General features: G+C 43.3%; 1 protein-coding gene across 1 annotated transcript in view; it reads right to left on the bottom strand.

Annotated features, from left to right (window-relative positions):
* ALMS1 (ALMS1 centrosome and basal body associated protein) overlaps positions 1 to 18,480 on the bottom strand; it is a 117,213-nt gene extending 98,733 nt beyond the window's left edge. The window contains exon 1 of the mRNA XM_043512794.1: positions 18,287 to 18,480. Coding sequence (XP_043368729.1) covers positions 18,287 to 18,337 — 51 coding nt within the window. The 5' untranslated portion in view covers positions 18,338 to 18,480. The remainder of the gene's footprint in view (positions 1 to 18,286) is intronic.
* Between the last annotated feature and the right edge of the window lie 509 nt (positions 18,481 to 18,989).

Raw genomic sequence — 18,989 nt, forward strand, 5'->3', positions numbered from 1 at the left:
TTTCCCTTATGTTTGTTTATATTTTAATTTCTCATATTGGCGCTCATAACAAGTATTTTCAGTTCATCTAACGAAGAATTTTAAGTTCAAGCATATTTGGTGGTTCTGTTTATTTTTAATAACAAAAATACATAAGCGCATACACAAGTTATGCATTTCTCATGCTCCTGGCAAGTCATCAATCAGGCATAAAGATGAGGCAACCTTGATGAAAGAGGCATTCAGGGATCAATAATGGCATAAAGATCCTTTCAATTGTAGGTCACATTTCCAGATATGCCCCAAACTGCTAACAAACTGAAATTTGTTGCCATCCAATGGCTGACTGCTGGCCTATAAGAAATGAGTTTAGGGTCTCAAACTAGTTCCCAATAGACAGAGGTCTACATCACAAAAGCCACCAATACATTAGACTCTCATTACATTATTGGCCGTAGTTTCAACTGACAAAATTACGTCTGAATGGATCATAAAGAGTCAATTCCCCTCTCGCCCTTAATGGTGTTCTCCCCAGGTTAGCATTGGGACACAATGGCAAACAGCATTTGGAAACTTGATCATCTACACCCCACATCCCATCTGTGAATAAATGGAAGAGTTCACTCTACTGGGATATAAATCACAACCCACTTCACTTTTAAGAATGGCAAATTTAATTTGGGGCTTTGAGTGCTCAATGGGCCCTTTAAGAAAAGACAGCTTGCCCAAATGGCTGATTTTAAAGAGAGATGCCACCAGCGCCATACACCCACATTTCTTCAGCACCAGCTAAAAAAAAAAGCCACTTCATGAATTAATTTCAGAAATCTTAGCTCTGGAGGCGTAACAATAGAGCCAAAATTTGCTCTATTGCTCAATTTGCCTTCCTCAAGTCTTCCAGGAAATCAGATCATTGAAATATATACATGAAGTGGCTGTTCTTTGGTACTGATCAACTGTGGGTGTACAACACAGGGGGTCTCTTCCATGAAAATAGCTGTTCCAAAACTGTTGGTTGAAACCAGTTTAAAAGCATCAGTATTTGTAAAATGCTAATGGTATCATTTTGAAAACCTGCGCTGTGCTACTTAGTGCTTGTGCATGGAACAATGTTGCTAAGATAAAGGCAAACAGCTTCTAAGAAAATTATTCATGTTACTCAAAACAAGATCTAAATGTTTATTTAAACTTTTTAGCATTCATAGACATTATTGAACAATTTTTTAAAATCAAACTTTCATATGCTCAACTGACAGCAGGCAATCTATGCAATAAAATCATTCTCTAAAGCATTATTTAAGTGTGGATGAAATTCACCCACAACAACAGGGGCCACTTAAAACTGGTAACAGCAGAACAGCTGTTGCAGCAGCTGTTCTGCTGCACAGGGGAAGGGCAGCTAACAAAGTAGGTGAACAGGGTGACTCTCTACCCTCTGAAACCAGTGGAATGATTATTCTGTGTAACCCATGCATAGGAACTCTGAGGTAGGCGAGGACAAGTCCTCTGAATCCGCAATTAAATAGACCAGTGGCCATGAACCTCTGCATGACAGTGTGTGCAACGGTCACAGCTCCTATTCAGTCCAGATGCCGGAAGCACAGCAACAGATACAATGAGAAGCTGCTCCATGGTCTGGCTACTGGTTGGGGCTCAAGTCCATTCCAAACACCTCTACATATCAGTTTGCTATGGCAGAGGAAATTAATTTTATCCTGTATGTATATGTTCCATTATTCATATTAATCAGTCATTAGAAGAAGCAACACGAGGGTACTTGACAATGGTTTTGAATAAAAACACATTCCAGCACCTGTTTGATAATTAAATAAGGGGCCTTTTATTTAAAATTTAGATTTTGAAAAGGTTACAATTTGGTATTATAATATACATCTTCAATACAGGGGAGTTTTATTAATCCCACTGGAACTGAATCGTCTTGACTATGGGATACATACTGCCCTTAGGAGGCTAATCAAAAAAGTGTAATGAGACATGAGCAAAATAGTACAAATAATTAACGAAGGATTAAATGTAATTGATATTGATTTTATTTAGATGTGTTAAGTATGGCTAATTGGCTGGGTGTTCTGAATGGTACTAGAACGGATAAGTTACAAGGGCATGTGTTAAAGATACATGTAATGAATAGAGTAAGATGGAACAAAAGAGCAGTGGTTGTGATTCTCTGTTTAATTTAAACCTCCTATGTCTATGGTGAAACTTTTTGAAGTTATTTTATTATTTATAAATATGTCAGCCTGGCAGCCTTGAAGAAGACTTTGTCTATAAATCAAGTAGTGGAATTGCAGATTTCCTTCCTCCACATTCCCCCACCCATAACCAGGGAGGAATCAACTGTAGGGGGGTGGAGAGAGAGAGAGAGAATTCAGGGCCAGATCCACAAAGGTAGTTAGACTCCTAACTTCCATTAAAATCAATGCAAGGTAGGAGTCTCCAAAGCCCACTCATTCATTGCCCTCTTCCAATAAGTGGGAGTAAGTGCCACTTTCCCCCACTCCCCACCTTTTGGGAGAACTGTCCATTAAGAATTGGACCAAGATCATCCACTCTTCCAATAAGTGGGAATAAGTGCCACTTTCCCCCACTCCCCACCTTTTGGGAGAACTGTCCATTAAGAATTGGACCAAGATCATCCACTCTTTTTCAACCACCTCCCTGGGAAAAGTTTTGAAAAGGGGAACATTCCAATTCAACATGACTAAAGCAGAGTGGTTAAAAACTTATGATTTCTTATTTAAATCAGATTTGTAAATTGTTATTTAAATGATTATACATTTTTCTTTTTAAAAACACATCTGTTTCAACTCATATCTGAATTTAATACATAATATGTTGAGACTAAACTTGTTATAATCTCTTAAAATATTTAAATAAAAAAAATACATATGCTGAATCCATGAGCCTCTATCAAAAACCTTGAGTGAAAGGCTGCTATTCTATATAAAGAAAGAATCAGGGGGAAAGCATCTTACTTTTGAGGTCAGGCTTTATAAAAATTACAATAGGTCATGCACTGTATTAAGGGCTTGATCCTGTGGGGGATCCAGGGACTGTGCTGCTGGGTGCAAGAGACTGGCAAAGTCATCATAGACATTGGCACCATGCCTCTGACTCCAGGAGACACCAACTTGTATCATATTGGGACCATCCACTGAGCCCACTTTGGTAGTCTCATTCTCCTATTTTAAAGGTCTGCGGATGTCAAACTGTGGGTCATGACCCCAGAGTGGGTCGTGACGCCATTTTAATGGGATTGCAAGGGCTGGTGTTAGACTTGCTGAGGCCTGGGGCTGAAGCCGAAGCCCGAGCCCCGCCACCCAGGGCCGAAGCACAAGGGCTTCAACCCTGGACAGTGGGGCTCAGGTTACAGCAACCCCCATTTGAGGCTGAAGCCTTTGGGCTTTGGCTTTGACCCCACTTGCCCGCAGCAGCGGGGCTCCGGAGGGCTCAAGCTTCAGTCCCCCCTTCTGGGTTGTGTAGTAATTTTTGTTGTCAGAAGGGAGTCAAGGTACAATGAAGTTTGAACTGCTGTTATAGCTTCTCCCTGCCTGAGCTCTGATTGGTTCAGTTCTCAAATTATGAATATTTCTGACTATCTACCATGGAAACTGACACTCCAGATGATGAGGAAAACACTTTTTGGCTCAGTAACTACAAGTACATGCTTCTGGATGGTTCTGAAGCCTCCAAGTAAATGACCTTGCTCTGTCTACTTGCACGTGTACAGGCAGAAATATAAACAGAAACCCATTAATTTCTCATTAGAGTCCCTCTCTGTCTCTCAACAAATAAAATACTGCAGTGAAAAAGGCATGTGGGTTACACAAGCAGAAGTCTTTGATTGTTGCTAGTGCTTTTTATTTCTGGGGGTGGTGGAGCTATGTAACAAGGAAAAAAGACAAACGTGCACCCAAAAGGAGCAACTCTAGTGTCATAGCAGGACACCATGGGGAAAAGGAAGGGACAACTGTCTTCAGAGTGCAGCCTCTATCAACACATGGGAGCTGGAGGGAAAACAATCATGGCTGCAGGCCATAAAAAAGGCCTTATTTGGGAAAATTTTTAAGAAATTCTTGTACCTCTGGGTAAAAAGGAACACGTGCCAAATGTATGCAGTGAACAAACAGAGGTAAGCCCTAGTTATCGTACTGAAACGACATTATGAAAAATGCTGTCAGCCCTGGAGCTATTAGTCTGTTGTAGGAGTATTTATCAATTGCATTTTTACTGTTACTCCTGGACTTCTGAAATGAATCTACATTAACAGTATGTTAACCCTTGAGGGCTCAGCCGAGTGCTAGTTCATCATTTAGCACTAAAGCATTCCCCGGGAAATCCCCTACCCTCTGACTCCACCACCTCAACCAAGCTTCACAATCATCATTGCTGTGTACAGTATTAAATTGTTTAATACTTATACTGTACAAACATATATAAGGTAATTTTTTTCACTAGACAAAAGACTTCCCTGGAACCTAGCCCCCCCCCTTATTTACATTAATTCTTATGGGGAAACTGGATTCGCTTAACATTGTTTCGCTTAAAGTCACATTTTTCAGGAACATAACGACAACGTTAAGTGAGGAGTTACTGTAGTTCAATCGTTACAACCAGGCTACACTCCATCTGACAGAGCACACACTGCTGGAAGGGTGCTGGATACAGTGTATGAGAAGGAAACTGAACCGCGTGCTTGTGATCAGGCGTACCTACTACGCACTGGTTCAGCCGGGGTTAATCACACTCTGTGGACCGAGGAGGCCACATCCTCTGTGTCTGCTGGGCATACTCCAGCTGGAACCAGGATATAAATGGAGCAACTCAGCTCAGTCCGGGCTGACCACCGAAGGAAGCAGAGGTGCATTGCAGGCTCCTGCAGAGAGACTGCCGGCGCTCTAGGACATAGAGGCCATCCAGGCTGCGGCTCCAGTTGAACCCCAGCCACCCAATGCCACAGATGGAGGAGAGACTGCAGAGCCTCCGAGACTACCAGCCAAAGAAGATGGGGTAAGAAGTAGCCAGGGGGACTAAGCACTGCTCTAGTTGAGGTACCAGGCTTTGACTCAGTGTGCTTTGGAAGGATCCCCACTGAATTGGTAGCAGATATCCCTGCCCCAGCTGCTGCCCACCCCGCTCTGGCCACTAGATCACACTGCCCTGCTGCAAAGAGTGGATTTATTGACTCTGGCCACTAGGCTGCACTGCCCTGCCACAAAAGGTAGTTCTGATTTCAGCTGTTAGCCTGCACTGCCGTACCTAGAAGGGTAGCCCTAGCAACTCAGGCCATCAGCCCATGAACCCTCATCAAAGGGCTACTACACATTGACCCTCACCATTAGGCCACACTGCCTTAGGGGTCAGGGCTGCTGTGGTGGCTGGGAAGACTAGGCTATTTGGGCCACCCCAGTTCTATTTCAATTCCTCCACAACTCAAAACCCCCCTGACTGAGTAGACCTACCCTGCAACAGTGCAAAACACACAAGGGGAAATTTGTTAATCTAAATCTTGATAGATGGAGCACATCCAATGTGCACAATGTAAAATGTACACAATGATCCAGTCCAGTAATGGATGCTAGTGTGACAGAAGATTGGGTTGTCAATCATACAGAAACAACTGATAAATCAGGAAATGCCTATACAGCAGAATACTTAAAAGTAGCAATAAAAGCACAAATAAACTGTGAGCAAAATTCAAGTGTCAAGTGCATAGCTTTGTCACAGACAATACTGCAAATGTAGCAAAGAGAAACAATCACGACAATGATAATGGAGGGAACCTAAAACTTATGTTTGCTCATTTGATGCATCTTTTAATCAAAGGCTTAAGTAAAACTCCCGAAATCAAGGAAAATGTTGAAATTGTTAAAACTTCCATAAACAATCACTTTGCTTCAGCATCACTGAAGAAAGCAGGAGGATCCGAACTATTTCTCCCCCAAGATGTACGATGGAATTCAGTGGTTGACTGTTTCGATATTTATGAAGAACTGGCCTATTCTGATCACAATTTTTGAAGAAAACCATGACAAAATAGATCAACTATCATAGCCAAAGTAGTCAACATGGGACTGAAGAGAAATGTAGAAGATATGCGGAATATACTGAAACTTATTTCCATAGCCTTGGACAAACTGCAGAGAGATTGCTGCTGTACTGCTGATACCACTGACATTTGGAAAGAACTTCAAGAAATATTGAAGAACGAAATGCCCAACAACAAAGGTAAATTGCAGGCAGAAAAGAAGCACTTACACCACCCCATATTTTTGCCAATATGTCCAACCCAAAGTACCAAGGTAGATACCCAATTGCTAAAGAAGATGCTGCTGCTATGACTAATGGATATCTAAATATTCAATCAATCATGCCAACCATAATAAATTTCAAGGCTAGAGATGAACCATTCAAGCAGCACATTTACTGATGACATTTTAAAGAAAAAGTCACACCACTGAATTGGTGGAAGTCACTAAGCACCTAGAACCAGAATTTGTTGAAGTGCTAAACCAGCTTTTGACAGCAGTAGCCTCTTCTGCAGGCACAAAATGAACATTTTCTTCATGTGGACTAATTCATTAAAGTTGAGAAATCGATTGGGAGTTGAAAAAAAAATAGGAAAATAGAAGTTACTTACTTTGTAACTGGAGGTTCTTTGAGATGTGTGGTCCCTATTGGAATTTTACTATAGATATGCATGAACTCCATGCACTCAGAGTTGGAGAATTCTTGAAAGCAGTGTCCATTGGTCTGGTTTCTTTGTACTTCCAACAGAGGAGACAAAGGGCGGAGCGGACTGACCACTTCTCCATTTCCTTCTATGCCACAAGGAACTGTCCAAAGCAGAGGGGAAGGAGGGTGGGTAGTGGAATGCAGATAGGGACCACACATCTTGAATAGCCCCCATTTACAAAGGTAAGTAACTTTCTCTTCTTCCTCCTCCTCCTCCTCCTCCTCAAGTCCCTATATGTATTCCACTGGGGGTGACCAACAAGCTGTAGTCAAGTAGGAGGTAGGTGCGAGGATGCAGGTGGCAGAGCCATTTGAAGGACTGCCATCCCAAAGTATGCATCAGCAAAGTAGTCTTCACTAAAGCATAATAAAGTCTTCAAAATGTGTGGATGGACCACCACGTTGCTCCTCGCAAACATCAATCAAAAGTACTTCTTAGAGAGATGCCACTGATATCGCTGGTGCCCTTGAGAATGAGCCCTTGGCCCAGGATGGGGAAGAAAGTTAGACAGCTTACAGCAGAGTATTCAGTCCAATATCCATTTAAAGAAAAGGAGTACTTGTGGCACCTTAGACTAACAAATTTATCTGAGCATAAGCTTTCGTGAGCTACAGCTCACTTCATCACATCCGAAGTGAGCTGTAGCTCACGAAAGCTTATGCTCAAATAAATTTGTTAGTCTCTAAGGTACCACAAGTACTCCTTTTCTTTTGCGGATACAGACTAACACGGCTGCTACTCTGAAACCTGTCAATATCCATTTAGAGATCCTCTGAGAGGATACCGCTTGACCTCAAACTCTTTCTCCTATGATAAACAATCAGATTTTCAGATTGGCTTTGTCCTTTGTAGGCAATAGGCTAGGGCTCATCGCATGTCAAGGGAATGAAATCCCCTTTCTTCAGATGTGTGGACTTTTTGGAAAAATCACGATTTAATTCAATAGTTCTGAAACAAACTATTCTGGGGGCGAATTTCGGGTGTCAACACAATGAGACCTTGTCTCTATGGAATACAGTGTAAGGTACATTTGCCATCAGTGCTCCAAACTCACCCTCCTGCCTGGCTGAGATAATGGCCACCAGGAATGCAACATTCATAGATAGGAAAGACATATAACCAGGAGGAGGAGCGGTTCAAAGGAGGCTTAGTGAACACCAGAAGAAAAAGGTTTAAGTCCCATTGAGGAACAGGTTTCCTTACTGGCAGAAAGGTTCTGATTAGGGCCTTCCAGAATCTGCTACTCTGTGGTTGAGTGAAAACAGGGTAACCACGTGAAAATGGGTCGTATGCACTGATTTCTGCCATGTGAACCCATAAAGAGCTGATGGAAAGACCCACTTTTCTGAGTGAAAGAAGACATCTCCAGAGGCTGCATGCTGGACTAAGTTTTTGTTGTGCCCAGATAGAGAAATGCTTCCACTTGGCTGCACAGCATTTTCTAGTAGAGTTTTTTCTACTATTAGTAACAACGTTTTGCACAAATTCAGAACAAAAATATTCTAAAGTTGATGCACATCCAAAAACCAAATGCTGAGATGGAGTGGTTGGGATGCTTGAATCTGTCTTTCCACTGAGTCAGGAGATTGAAAAAAGGACTGCATGTTGATCGGCAACCATGATGACATGAGAAGAAGATTTGGGTGCCAAAACTACCTGGGCCAGTTGGGGGTGATGAGAATGACTCATGCCTTATCTTGACAAATTTTCTCTAAGACCCAAGGTAAGAGTGGTAAGGGAGGGATATAGTTCAGATGGTCTGACCACAGGAGGAGGAAACTGTTGCCCTGAGAGTGAAGACTTAGAGTCCTTCTGGAGCAGGATATGTTGCACTTTGTTCTTTGGAGAGGCAAACAAATCTCTTGTGGGGATTCCCCAGAGAGCAAAAATACTGTCTATACTACTGAATTGTGCAACTCCCACTCGTGGTCAATAGCTAAGCGTCTGCTGAGAGTCGGACAGCATTTTCTGATTCCCTGGAAGATAAGTTTCCAAAAGGGTGATTTAATTGCTGATGCACCAGTTCCACAGAGTGACTGCTTCTTCACACAGGGAAATGGATCTCGCTCCTCCGTCCTTGTTAATATAAAAGACCGTCATCATACTGTCCAACATGATGAAGACATGATGACCTTGAATTAATGGGAGAAAGGCTTTGCAAGCTTCCTAGACTGCCTATCATTCCAGAATGTTGATGTGCATCCTGGTCTCTCGGGAAGTCCAAATGCCCTGTGCTAAACGGGACAAATCCATAATGATTGCATACCATAGTAGAGATGAGGTTAGTTTGCTGGATACAGTTACTATGGCATTCCTGGATTGTTTGCTTGGTGAGTACACTGCCTGAAGCCATGCTTTCAGACAACAAAGACAGTCTGGCAAACAGCGTGACATAAGTACTTGAAGTCATATGTCCCAGAGAGAGAGAAATTCTAATTGGAGTTCGAGGACTCATGATCCTACTTATGAAGGCATTCATCATGTGGAATCTGTTCCTGGGCAGATAGACCCCTGCCATGATTTAATTTAGGGATACACCATGAATTCTAAAGTCTGCACTGAAATGAGAACAGACTTTTCCAAATTTATGCTGACTCCTAGGGAAGAGAGGACTTGGAGTGCTGACGATATGGCTTTGTGAGCTTCTTGATGTGTCCTGGCGCCAAGAAGCCCGTCACCAAGATGGTGGCTTCACAGTCTTTCCCTATGTCTGATACAGGCTGCTACTACTGCAAAGACCCTGGGGGGGCAGAAGCAAGGCTGAACGGGAGCACTCTGTATTGAAAATGGTCTGGACCCACCATGAATCTGAGGAAGTGTTTATGATTGAGATGATTGTCCACATGAAAAATATTCATCCTTTATATCAAAGGTTAGCACTGAAGAGGCATCTGTTCTATTTTTCCTTCCTGCAAGAGGGATTCTACTTCTTGTTTGAGAATCTCCTCATGAGACTAGCCCCTGAAAAGGAGTGGAATTGGGAGTTTAGAGGAGCCAGGGAGGTAAATTCAATTGCATAGCCAGAAGAGATGATGATTAGTACCCCCTTGTCTATTGTTACTTCCAGAGGTGGAAAAAGAGTGCTAGATGACTCTCAAAGGATGTGCACAAATCAGAAGGTACTGACATCATCATTTTGAAGGAGGCTGGGATCAGGATGATAATGTTGCCACAGAAGGTACAGGGAAATGAGACTTCTGAATCATTTGCCTTTTACAGGTGCCTCATAAGATCATTTGTGGTAAAAATTGTTGAGCCATTAGCCTAGCTTTGTATAATTGCCTGTGGAACTCTCTTCAGGGCTGGTGTATATATTCCCAGGGAGCAGAGAGTGGCCCTGGAGTCTTTTAAAGTATGTACAGATTCATCTCTGTCTTCAGGTTGAACAGATGAGTTTCATCGAAAGGCAGGTCCTCCAGAGTGGTTCTTGACCTCCCTGAGAAACCCTAAAGTGTAAAGAGATGATTCACAGCACAATAGCAGTAGACATTGCCCTAGAAGATGTACCTGCTGCATCCACCACTGATTGAAAAGCGGTCTTGGCAGCCAACTTGCCTTCCTCAATGAGAGTCTGAAACGGGGCTCTATCCTCTTGTGGAACAAAGCGTGAATTTAGAATAGTTCAGGCAGTCATATCTAGCCATCAGTGACTGGCTCTTCAAAACTGAAGGCAAGTAAAAGTGAGTATCTTCCTCCACAATAAGTCAAGTCATTTACCTCTTTATTGACTGAGTAGAACTAGGGTGCTGCTGTCTAAATCTCTCAACAGCAGCCTGGATGACCAAAGAATTAGGAGCAAGACGAAAAAAAGAAATTTCACCCCTTTGGCTGAGACAAAATAGCATTTTTTCACCCCCTTATGGGTAGTGGAACAAGTAGCAGGGGTATGCCAGACTGTTCTAGCTTGTTCCAAAATAGCATCACTAACGAAGTGCTACTTGGCTGGAAACACAGGAATGGAGGACATCTGTGTTTGTGTTTGGGATCCTGAACTTCCTCAAGTGGGATCTGTAGCTCCTCTGCAATCCCATGTAACAGTTCCTGGAATTGTCTTGGGTGATCAGGGGGAGATGGAGACACTGGGGCAGCTGCTTCATCAGGAGATGACAAAGACACTCTCACCAGCACTAGCAGAATTGCCAGATCTGACTCATACTCTTCACCTTCCATGGGGTCAGGAGGAAGCTTAGGCTGACCCCCTAGTAGATCATGCCAACTCTGGAAGGTGGTACAGGTCCCATAGTCCCTAATGCTATATCCATCGACATTACCAATAGTCACATTGGAGGGAAACCAATGCTCGATAATTGACTAGGAGTTAGACTCCTTCCAAAAGTTGCATCTTCTAGTGTGGTCAGGACCTCTCTTGTAAGGGACGGAATGGATGAAGGTGGAGATTGGGGATCCAGGAGAGCAAAAATGTCATCAGGTGGAGCATCATATTCTGTTCTCCATGGAGTGCAAGAGATCCTGTCTGCCTGAACGGAAGGAGTGGATCAGTTTACTGTTTGTACCACACTAAGGCAAGGCAGAGCCAGTACCGTCAATGGCCAAGGCTCTCGATGGTTGCCTTTTTGTCAGTGCTGTTGCTTCTCGGAGCTTAGGTTTAGTGGGGTACCAGAGGTAGTGCTGCAACCAGAGCACAGCATAGTACTGACAGAGCCCTGGATTTGTGGGTTTTCTTGTTGTGACTCTGAGACTTGGGACATTCCAAGTCCTCATGGGCTAAGCAGGAAGACTTGTTTGACTTAGGCAGGGCTAAATACAAGTTTTTTTGAAGTGGATTTAGAGGAGGATTTGCTATCATGTTTATGAAAATGCTCCCTACCCTCCCAACAATACCCAAAGGGGATTGTGGGGGTAGGTTCTCTCACTCCTAAGTTGGACCTCATGGTAGGAGATACACTCCTTAGTCAGGCTGACATACTGGGGCTGGGCGGGGGGGAGGGTAAAGGAGGGAAGGAGAAGGGAGGAGGTGTCCCCTGGCCTGAAGCCAAATGCAGCATCATAGTCTTATCAAGCACTTCTGAGGCAAAGTGTCCACCCTTCAAAGGTATGACTGGGTAAAGAACATGCACCTTGGCATAACATGCACTTCCCAGAGGCAGTACAGATAGCGCTGATGATCGCTGACCAAGGAAGCACAGATTTTTAAGCCTAGTCCTGGGCATAGTCAATACCCGAAATAGGGTACCTGTGAGGAGGAGAACACAGGATTCCCATGGATAGGGAAACTATTTATCTATCTATCCAACCAGAAAAACTTAGCTAAAATTACCAGATAAAATTCTAAAACTATTTACAAATATGTACACATGTATTTACAGACAGAAGAAATAAATTAAGACAAAGCTCTGACACAGGCCAGGCAATGTAAGAAGGAACTGGACAGGTGGTTGGTCCACTCCACCCTTTATTTCCTCAATTGCAGGCACGAGAAGAGCAGGGGCACATGTGCAGACCAACATATACGGCTTTCAGGAATTCTTTCACTCCAGATGCATGAAGCACACGTGTGTACCCACAGTGTAATACACATAGGGACCAGCACTCAAAGAAGAACTTGTCTCTCTTCCAGTCTATGAATAAAAGGAGGAAATGAGATCTACTAGGTTTAAAAATTGAAGAACAGCCTAAGTAACTTAGAATACTGTCTCATTTTCAAGAGACTGAGGTGAGTAGGACCATAGTAAGCTCCAATCACTTTCACTTAGGCATATTTGAAAATTATTCACGCTGACCTGAAGTCCGTTTAATTCATGACTACAATTGACTACTCTGTTCCTTTAATAAATTATTAGTTGTGAATATGAAACATGTTTTGATAAGAGACGTTTATGTATTCAAAACATTTAAGGTTTTGCTTTATATAAATAAATGTTACATGTTGTTTTGTGTTTAATTAAATTTCAGTAACTATCCTAATGTAGCTTGACACAAATCTAATAAATAAGCAATGTATCATTCACCATTTCTAACCCGCTTAAACGTACAAGAATCTGAAAATATTAAGCTATATAATTGCTTATATAATATATATGGTTACAGTGTGCCCACCTATGTAGCAAAAAGATTACCAAATCTTGTATAAAGGCTATATTTAGTAAGTCAACAAGTTTTAATGATAAGATGAACCAATGAGAATGCACCTTCAGAGAAAATAACTGAAGTACTAATGGAAAAGTTGATTAAAAATCAAGGTTTTCCACTTGTGATTTCAATCACAATTTAAATCAATTAACCCTGCAGCGTATGCCACTGGTAAGTTCAAATATACGATTAGACCTTTTTATTTTTTTTATATTTTTTCTCTGTAGGCTTTTATCCTAATATAAATGTATTCTGTTTTGAAAGAGCTGTTTGGTTATTTGTAATTGTTGGCATACACTGTTCATAGCCCAGGGACAGAAAACAAAGCACAGGTGCTGGACTTTGGGCTTGTCTTCACTACAGGTTAATCAGCACTGCTGCAATCAATGCAGCAGGCATCGATTTAGCGGGTCTGGTGAAGATGCAGTAAGTCGATGGGAGAGAGTCTCCCGTCGATATAGCGCAGTGCAGACACCGCTGTAAGTCGATCTAAGCTACGTTGACTTAAGTTAGGTATTTATGTAACTTAACTACGGTAACTTAGATCCACTTACCTCGTTAGCGTAGACCAGGCCTTAGTCAGACCTGCTGGGAGAATCACAACAACATGCAAAGGGACTTCAAGCCTAACTTGTGGTCAGGAGGGAGAGGGATGTGGGTAGGAGGCCTGAAAGGGCATTCTTTGCACAGACCAACAGGGAGATAATAGAAGAGTCAAAGGTACAATTACCCCAAAACTGTGACAGCCCCAAAATAATGCAAAAACAAACATAAAAAACAAAGAGAATATAGAAAGATGAAGCATATCTGAGTTTTCCCTTTGGAGCAAAACCAAAGAAACTGAAATTTTTATTCCCCAGGTACATTATTCTCTTGACACACACTAATCTCAAATAAATGGTATGGAACTTGGAATAGGTTAGTTGATCCTGTACAGTGGGGAAAAATAGGTGAAGCTGAATCAGAGATAGATGCACCATGGAAAACTGACACGTTTGTCAGCTAATATCAGATATTGTATTGTTTACTTTGCTACTTAAAATTTATACCATGCCGCTTCCTCATGGAAGTGGAAATAGACGAGAAAGCTCAGTGAATTATTATTTGCTTACTACAAATACCCAGAGTAGCCTATAAGAGTCACAACTGGGCCCAAACTAAGGAAGGCGATAATTTTAGTAGCTTTTAACTTGAGGAATGAGATTAATAATACATTAAGACAAGACATTAATAATAAAGAATACTTACACACAGCCTTACATCCAAGGATCTCAAAGCGTTTCACAGACATTAGGCTTCACAATACACTTTGTGGGGTATATGAGTATTATCATCCTCATCTTACGGATCAGGAAACTGAGGCACAAAGGAGGTAAATGACTTGCCTAATGTGACACTATGTGAGAGCCAGCATTAGAACCTAGTTCTCTTGACTTTCAGTACCCTAGTCTAACTATTAGATAGTACTGTATTCCTTATTTGCATTTCTAAAAAGTGGTCTGTCCTTTTGCCTTAAGTGTCCAGGAGAGGGGGACAAACCAGTAGAGAAGCCTGGGAGCAGGCAAAAAGAGATGAAAGGATAAGATGGGAAGAAGAGATCAAATGAGCAGAAGACAATGTGATTAATTTTTTTTTCAAAAAGAACAAAATACTTATTGAATTAAAGATAACTCAAGTGTACAAAACAGTTCCTTAACTTTAATATTGCATGTCCCAATTGCTGTATGTATAACTGTATATGTAACCATGATATTATGTGATTATGAATGGGAGGAGAAGTGGTCTACTCAATGACGAATAAGAGAAAAGGTGTTCACAAGTCAATCTTTCAATGGACGTCAAACATAGTGAATGGCAGTGAAAATGAGGTAAGATTAGAGGTTAAAATAGGGAAAGAACACATTAAAAATTACTTAGACAAGTTAGGTTTCAGAGTAGCAGCCGTGTTAGTCTGTATTCGCAAAAAGAAAAGGAGTACTTGTGGCACCTTAGAGACTAACAAATTTATTAGAGCATAAGCTTTCGTGAGCTACAGCTCACTTCATCGGATGCATTTGGTGGAAAAAACAAAGGAGAGATTTATATACACACACACAGAGAACATGAAACAATGGGTTTATCATACACACTGTAAGGAGAGTGATCACTTAAGATAAGCCATCACCAGCAGCGGGCGGGGGGGGGGGGGGGGGAGAGGAAAACCTTTCATGGTGACAAGCAAGGTAGGCTAATTCCAGCAGTTAACAAGAATATCAGAGGAACAGTGGGGGGTGGGGTGGGGGGGGAGAAATACCATGGGGAAATAGTTTTACTTTGTGTAATGACTCATCCATTCCCAGTCTCTATTCAAGCCTAAGTTAATTGTATCCAGTTTGCAAATTAATTCCAATTCAGCAGTCTCTCGTTGGAGTCTGTTTTTGAAGCTTTTTTGTTAAAGGATAGCCACTCTTAGGTCTGTGATCGAGTGACCAGAGAGATTGAATGTTATAATTCTTGACGTCTGATTTGTGTCCATTCATTCTTTTACGTAGAGACTGTCCAGTTTGGCCAATGTACATGGCAGAGGGGCATTGCTGGCACATGATGGCATATATCACAGTGGTAGATGCACAGGTGAAGGAGCCTCTGATAGTGTGGCTGATGTGATTAGGCCCTATGATGGTATCCCCTGAATAGATGTGGACAGAGTTGGCAACGGGCTTTGTAATCGGATGAAGTGAGCTGTAGCTCACGAAAGCTTATGTTCAAATAAATTTGTTAGTCTCGAAGGTGCCACAAGTACTCCTTTTCTTATAGTGAACTCTGTTCTTTACTACTCAGAGATGTTAGGAGACACTGCTTAAACAAGTTTTTTTGATTAATTTTTATTTATTATTATTATTTATTATTATTATTATTATTGTTAAGTATTTATGTATATCATAGAATATCAGGGTTGGAAGGGACCTAAGGAGGTCATCTAGTCCAACCCCCTTCTCAAAGCAGGACCAATGCCCAACTAATCATCCCAGCCAGGGCTTTGTCAAGCCTGACCTTGAGTTAGTTCCCCTTCACCTTTGCTTATGGCAGGAAGACTATGGCCAACAAGTGGATTAACATTACATAAATTGTGAAATAATACTATTAGAGCTTTCAATTAATCAGTTAACTCAAGGTCCCTGTATCATGTCTCAAGTGAAACAACAGGCAATTCATAATGTATTAAGCCATAGTCAGCATGCCCCCAACACCTTAACACATATACCAATATTTATTCAGTGCCAGAAAAGAGATCCATATAGTTATTCAATATACACTGACGTTCTAACTGCTGTAAGAGCATCATTTCATATCTTAAAGAAAAATATGCAGTAGCAGTAGCTTCTGCAGTTAAGATTACAACCCACTATCCATTCTAGGAGAAATAGTTTAGGGAAGGCTCCCAAAGTAACAGGTGAAAAGTTACATATTTCTGCCCCACAACAATTTTACCTATCTTTACTGGCCTCTGTTCTTTGCCAGACCTTGGTCTACTTCACTCCGTGGTTGTCTATGGCTGTAATATGCCCTGATGCTCAAAGTATGACCAGAAGCTTTATTCAGTGCTCCATATCACCGATTTCAAAATGCTCTAACTTTACAAAAAAAAAAAAAAAAAGTTAACTGAATAAGAAGTTCTGAATAAATGAACAATAGGCGTTTCAACATAGGTGTTTAGCACTGAGCTCTCAGTCTAGAGAATGGATTGCTGCTTGTACTAATCCAAGCCCAAGCATTCTGACCTCCACTTAATTTGTTAGTCTCTGAGGTGCCCCGGTACTCCTTTTCTTTTGCGAATACAGACTAACACGGCTGCTACTCTGATACAGTTTCTAGAAACCCTACTGTTAATCACTGGCATAACTGCCACAATCCTATAGTATAACAGTGTGTAACCAGAACCATCCGTTACCTATTTTTCCTCTCTGCTTGTTCCAGACACAAGCAAACTTAACAAAAAAAAACCCTGCCTAGGACTTTAAACTACCTGTTTCAGGCAGATAGATATAGCTGGTTATTTTTATTCCCATTCAGAGAGCCTCTAATTGCTTGTCTTTCAGATCACAACTCCAACAACAAATATCGACATGCTTGGAGTTCATTGTCCTTTTTACATAATGAAACAAGCCTATAACTTCTTTTGTTTATTTATATCACTCACACTTAAACTAAAAAATAATGCTTGTCATCCTACCCTAGTTGTCCTCTTCCTTTGGGCAAATGCTCATTCCTCTCTCCCGCAGACCAAAGTTTACACTGGGATTAAAATTAAAGGAACATTGGTCAGATAACCTTAGGACCCAAATTTAGATTTTGTTTTTAAAAAAGTTATAAAACCAAACATTAAGAGAAATGTTTTCTTCAGGATTTAAACATCACCCTGCAGAATCTGCAGCCCAAATACTGAGGGCTCTTGAGCCTGCAAAGCATGCAACTACTAAGGCGCATAAATGTTTTAAGTCTTTGCAGAACAGGGCCCTAGGTGATCCTCTTATGTGTATGAGAGACAGAAAGTGAAATTCACATATCTATTCGCACTGCCCAAGCTGAAAGGAACATCAAAGTAAATCACCATGCAGTGAAAAGTAAATTAAATGTTTAAAATTCCTTGGACTGTAGCAACCTAAGGTGTCATTTAAATCTCTTCCTTTGCAGGCTACGTTTCTGTACAACAACAATCCCATACACTAATAACTGTGGAGATACCCCTCCACAAACAAAGATGCTGAAAGAAAGGAGGACTTGTGGCACCTTAGAGGCGAACACATTATTTGAGCGTAAGCTTTGGGGAGCTACAGCTCACTTCACACAGCTGCGACTCTAAACCCTGCCAAAGACGCTGAAGTTTCCAACAGCACCTATAGATTACGGGTGCCCAATCGGAGGCACCTTGGGCCCGATTTGCTGTGCTTCTGAACCCCACTGACTTCAGCTTGAGTCGTGGGTGCCCCGCACCTCTGGGAAGCGGGCCTCGGGTGTCGTAAGTTGGGGGGGCGCCCCAAAGCAGCAGCCGCATTTTGGCCACGCTGCAGCCGCTGGTTATAATGCCGTTGCAAGGGCGGCCTCGCAAATCCACCTGCCCGGAGGCTGCGGGTGCCGCACCTCCCACAGGCCCATCGTCACGGCGTCTGGGCTCCACCCGGGAGGCCGCCGCCTCGTGCTGGGCCGGGAGGCTCCACACCACCACAGCGGCCCCGCCTCGCTGAGCAGGGGGGCGCCTAGCGGGGGCAGCCAGAGGCCAGGGCTCAGGCCACGGGGCAGCGCTATAGGCTGCCCCGTTACACAGGGACCGAGGGGCCCCCACGCGTTTGCAGGGGACGGATGGCAGCGACGCTGCTTGTGTTGTTGTGTTGTGTTGTGTGCAAGCCATGGCCAGCAGGGCTCTGAGGTGGCCCAGCCCCCCCCCTCAGCATGGCCGAGCCTGGCTCGCCGCGTACTCACAGGCGCCTGGCCCGGCCGCTCCGTCCCCGCCTCCCCCTCGTCCGGCTCCATGCGGTTCCGCCTTCCCTCACGCAGCGGCCCGCGACTAGGGCCACACACACCGGCCCGGAGGCGGCAACCCGCTGCGCATGCGCGGCCACCTCCCCGGCCCGTTGTAGGGGAGAGCGGGGGACGAGCGGCGCGAGCGCCGGCGGGAGCCGTTGGAGAGAGACGAGCGCGCGATTCTGTCAATCGCGCGAGGAAGAGCCGTTGGACGGGCGCGCGCGCGAGGGTTCGGTCCCTGCAGTGGACGGCGCGTCCGCGCGCCGCTGAGAGGCTCTGGGCGCGGCGGCGGCGGGGGGCTGTTGGAATGGCCGGATGTCAGTGAAGGCAGCACCCAGTGGCAGGGCCAGTGTGTTACCCGCCTGCTGACCCAAGGGCGCTAGCCTCTCCAGCGGCTTGCCAACGAGCATCTGTCCCCTTTGCAAAGCCCTGGGGCCCCCAGCCTGGGGACTGCGTGTCATGCCCGGTGCTGCCCTGGCAGCGCCCTCGCCCTGGGTTATGAGGGTGCCACAGGGTGGCGCTTCTTAACCTGGCGCACCGGGACGACTCCAAGGGGGCCAACAAAATTTGAAATGTCAACTGTTTTTTTTCGCCGCAGAAATTAAAAAAAAAAAAAATCACAAAGGAACGTCACCGTTTCCCACCCAAGCTCCGGCTACTT

The sequence above is a fragment of the Dermochelys coriacea genome, chromosome 4 (genome assembly GCF_009764565.3).
Source record: "Dermochelys coriacea isolate rDerCor1 chromosome 4, rDerCor1.pri.v4, whole genome shotgun sequence".
NCBI lineage: Eukaryota > Metazoa > Chordata > Testudines > Dermochelyidae > Dermochelys > Dermochelys coriacea.